Below are 5141 nucleotides of genomic sequence, written 5' to 3'. Positions count from 1 at the left end.
CTTACAAATTTCAGAATTACCAAAGTCGTGTTTAGATAGAAATTTCCGTTAGTTTGAATAATTTATCAAAGTATGTTAAAAATGTAAAAACAAGTAATAATGCCTAATAATATAATAAATAAAGAAAAAATAGCGGAAAACTGAAAAATGTGTCACAGATGACTGAGAGACAGAAAAGAACAGTGCGTAAAAGATAAAGAATAAATCAAAAACACAAGAGAAAAAGATGTTATAGATATGTTAACTACAAACACTCCTTCAGATTCTACAGATGACAAAGAATCGGTTATCAATGAGTTAAATGCTGACTGACGTTTTTCATACTAATTGTCCATTAATTATACACTGAATTGACGGCGGATTTTCCTTATTTCCCGATCATGACGAGGAGCACACGGCGGGTGTGACCGGCTGGGGATGCTCACTCCTCCATGGCACCTGATCCCACCTCTGATGTTTTAGAGGTCCGTGTTTGCTCTTCTCCTGTTTTGTATTGTTTTATAGACTTTGATATTAAATACATTTCGTTATTTCCATATCCTTCATTGCTTTTCCTCTGGACTCGGGGAAGTCTTCTGAAAGAAAAACCAGAAGTCTCTGTCGAGACTGAAGCTGTACTGGTTTGTACTTAGAGCAAAGGAAAAGTTCTTAAGCAGTTGGGAATTGAAACTTTACCACAGCAATAAAAAGAATAATGATCCTTGATTAAGTCCCTTTATGTTCTTAGTGTAGTCTACTTGCATGTCACATTATATTATAATCAGACTTAAACTGTATTTGGAGTAGCATTTTGAGAATTTTTAACAAAAATTTCTCATTTTAATTACCACGGCAACATCGATCATTGAAATAAAAAACGGATAAACAAATTATGTACCTTAGTGTAGTTTACTTGTGTGCCAAGTTATATTGAAATCAGACCAAAACTGTAGGAGGAGTAGCATTTTGAAAGAATTTCACAGAAATTTCTATTTTTAGTAACAACAGCAACACCGTTCATCGAAATCAAAAACGGATATACAGAATTATGTATCTTAGTGTAGTCTACTTGTGTGCCAAGTTATATTGAAATCAGACCAAAACTGTAGAAGGAGTAGCATTTTGAAAGAATTTCACAGAAATTTCTATTTTTAGTAACAACGGCAACACCATTCATCGAAATCAAAAACCGATACACAGAATTATGTATCTTAGTGTAGTCTACTTGTGTGCCAAGTTATATTGAAATCAGACCAAAACTGTAGAAGGAGTAGCAATTTGAAAGAATTTCACAGAAATTTCTATTTTTAGTAACAACGGCAACACCGTTCATCGAAATCAAAAACGGATACACCGAAATATGTATGTGTTAAGTTATATTGAAATCAGACCAAAACTGTAGGAGGAGTAGCATTTTGAAATAATTTCACAGAAATTTCTATTTTTAGTAACAACAGCAACACCGTTCATCGAAATCAAAAATGAATACACAGAAATATGTATCTTAGTGTAGTCTACTTATGTGCCAAGATATATTGAAATCAGACCAAAACTGTTGGAGGAGTAGCATTTTGAAAGAATTTCACAGAAATTTCTATTTTTAGTAACAACAGCAACACCGTTCATCGAAATCAAAAACCGATATACAGAATTATGTATCTTAGTGTAGTCTACTTGTGTGCCAAGTTATATTGAAATCAGACCAAAACTGTAGGAGGAGTAGCATTTTGAATAATTGTTTACAGACAGACAGACAGACATACGGACGGACGACGGACGCATTACTATCGCATAAGCTCTTCTGGTCTCTGACCAGTAGAGCTAAAAATCGTAAAAGATCATGCAAAGGCTTACAGGGAAATAAAGAAATTAAGAGACAAATTGAGGAAAGAAAAGAACATTGAAAAGTACAGAAAACGTTTGCTTAGAGAAAAGGCAAAATACGCTAGAAATGCATTAGACTCACCGAGAACAAGAACTGAAAAATTACTCTAGAGGTCAAAGCATTTCTAAAGAAATAAAGCCTATGTTGAACTGCCATCATGCAATTAAAAAAGGACAAGGAAAAGTATGAACATGCGAGGAAAAGAAAAACCCAAAAGGCAATTGTCAACATTATATCTTCCGAGTTATTGTGCAAGTATAGACTTACGTCTGTTGCTGCTGCGGCAATCGGATACTCAAGAAAGAGAATCCTTACTGCAATGAGCACACAAATTTCAACATGCGGAACTAGAAGAATTCAAAGAATACAAACAGAAGTCAAAACCTTTTTGCAAAGGGATGACAACAGCCGTTCCTCCGCCGGGCAGAAAATCAAAGTACTCAGAAGTACAGAGAGCCGGGCTCATTTACAGAATAGAATGAATTTCTTACATGAATCACGTTTATATTCTGGTGAAAAAAATTATTTTAAAACTATCAATATAAATGATGAGACAGTGACAGTGAGTTTTTCAATCCTAATACCACGGTCCGATTTTGTCATAATCAGAATTAATCTGGTACCGCAGCTGAATGTAAACAAACAGGCCAATCTTGTTCCCTCTCCTGCTTTACCTCGTATGGGTAGAGAACTACGCTAATGAACTATAATCTTTGACTTAGGACTGATGTTTTCAAAGTCATTACTACTAATGTTTATTTATATAGATAAAACTTCGTCTTATTTTTGTTGCTTTATTTAGCGTTTGTATTATCTCAAAAGCGGTTGAGAGTAAGAACTATATTTTTGCACGTCACTTTAAAATGGCGACTATGGGGGTTGACTTCCTGCCTTGAACAGGATAACATAAGCCGGCAATTGCTCTTTGAGCAATAAGCCCGGCTAAAAACAATCACCCAGGGCGGATTTCATTTGTCCGAGATCGGCGTACGCCGAAATGCGCCGGTCATATGACCGGCGTAAAACGGCGAATTTGCAAATCAAGTAAACCGGCGTAAAAAGTGTAAAAACAAAGATGGAGGAACTCGTTGACGGCGTTGTCGTTACAGCTGTTGTAACAATAGTTACAGATATTTTGAGCGATGATGAAGAAGATGATTATATTGAAACATCTTTTTTTGAGATATATGGGCTATCAACAGGGTGAGTGTTGTGATATATCAGTGAAATATTACAGTTAATCTATAGAAACATTTAACTTATCGAATGTAAACAATGGAGGAAATTCGAGCACACAGGACTTTTTATGTTTGATTTTGATTATCATGATTATTCCTCTGTTTTCTTACCAGATAATGGCTATTTTTGCACATATGGGTCATATACTAAATGTGTGAATCTAGTATGCACATTTTTTTTCTTCATTTCAGATTGAGAGAAGATAGGATAAAATCTCTAGAGTATTTCGAATACACGATTCCGAGATACCTGCCGGATTCATTTAAGCAGTTCTTTAAAGTGTCCCGTGGGTGATTCCACAAATTTGAGACAATTTTCATAAGTGAAGAAGTTGGTATTACTTTTTCTTCTTTCTCTGTCTAACATGGTTCAATGAGCTTTGTAATGCATATGCTCTTTTATTTCAACGCTAGCCGCGAGTCAAAGTAAACAGATTTTATTATATTTAAGAAGTAAAATCATATTTTTTATGCTTTTGTCATGACCGCAACCATACAAAAACATGCAGTATATATTTTTCTATATACTTCAAAGAAATATTTCTTTTACCAATGAAAAGAAAATGAATACTCTGTAATATAATAGAAGTTTTAGAATTTTGGAATACGTTTCTATTCTGTAGAGGGCCAAATAATTCGCCATATTTTAAAAAGATGCTATTTGTGTAATTTCAAATAAAGTTTTTTTGTCGTTGAAAACCAACATTAATACGTTTTAGGAAATAACAGGCATGAAATAAAGTAAATTATATCACTAAGACTTATTTTTTACTTATAATCAATAGCATGTAATTTTATATGCACGAAAGACAAATGACTAAAATGTTCTGTCATGACATCAAATTTCGGTCATGACATTGCTTTTAAATACATACAAAGAATGTCAATGTATGACTCTAAAATAACAAAACCAAAAGACCATTTAATACTAAAAATAACAACCATTTTAATTCAAACAATTTCATTCAATTAAACTGCTAAATCTGAACAATGTTATTCAAACATTAACTGATAAATTTGAACACTTCTAATATTGTTCCTATTCATCCTCTTCTTTTTCAACAAGCTCCCAGATTTCTGGTTCAATTTCTACATGTCTCTTAGTCACGGGTCTAGGTGGGTTGTCCAGAATTGTTATAATGTTTTCCTTTTGATACCAAAGCACATCATCCATCATAGGCCAGAAGAATCTGTTACGACCAACCCTGTGCATTGTTTTGACTTCGATTTCTTCCTCTTCATCCACTGACAAAATAAGTCCAGGATAGGCTTTGCCATCATATTTCACAACACAGTAGTTTGAAACTAGACTCTCGTCCACCTCAACGATATGACGAAGCTTGGAAACCGTGCTCGCTGTGGTGTTTACTGCTACTTCCTCACAGGTTTGCAAAATAGACGATGAAGAATGCGCAGCTTCTCTCTGAAATATATACATGCACAATTACTTTGATTCTAAGCAATGAAGCATCAATTAATCTATACTAACAAATCAACTACAAGACATAATTAAAAAGGAAACTAAAAAAAATAAAAATTTTAAGGTCAACCTGGGTTGGAAAAGAAAACGTTTCTGGCTTGAAACATTGACAGATGGCTGGTCGTGCACAAAAGCAGGATAGTGGTCTATGCAAAATGGTTCCTCTACTTGGAACAATAATCTGTAAACAAGAGAAAACATAATTATCTTATATGCTAATATCAACATTTAGACTTACTTTTTTACATTATGTCTTATACAAAAACATGTGTAGTTAAAATATGTACCTGATGAATCTGCATAGTTCTTGTAATCGGTTTTAATGTTGTTGGCAATACACTTTCAATCTCTTTAACTTGTTCCTCTGTTATTTTCACTAGCTTAACTGATGTTCCTTTTGACTCTAATGCCAGGATGAGATCATCGGACCCCATTATGTCACCCCCTTCATTAATAAATCTGTCTGCTGATCTTTTTACAACGGCCCCGATGCCATTTGCAGCACCCTTTCCGTGACCAGCTTCAAGAAAATTCCATGAAGCTGAATTGAACCCAAACT

The 5141-nt window shown here is 34.3% G+C and overlaps 1 protein-coding gene across 1 annotated transcript; it reads right to left on the bottom strand.

The window, feature by feature from the left end:
- Window positions 1-4141: 4141 nt before the first annotated feature.
- Window positions 4142-5018, bottom strand: LOC134234748 (uncharacterized). Its single transcript, XM_062716795.1, has 3 exons — window positions 4870-5018; window positions 4653-4763; window positions 4142-4525 (listed from the first exon to the last, which is right to left on the bottom strand). The coding sequence occupies exons 1-3, from the start codon at window positions 5014-5016 to the stop codon at window positions 4142-4144; spliced, it is 642 nt and encodes a 213-aa protein (XP_062572779.1). The 5' UTR covers window positions 5017-5018.
- Window positions 5019-5141: the final 123 nt, after the last annotated feature.

Source organism: Saccostrea cucullata, unplaced genomic scaffold, assembly GCF_032062105.1.
Source record: "Saccostrea cucullata isolate Sc308-1 unplaced genomic scaffold, CSIRO_AGI_Scuc_v1 ctg23058, whole genome shotgun sequence".
Classification (NCBI taxonomy): Eukaryota; Metazoa; Mollusca; class Bivalvia; order Ostreida; family Ostreidae; genus Saccostrea; species Saccostrea cuccullata.
This window is presented reverse-complemented; position numbering and strand designations above follow the sequence as displayed.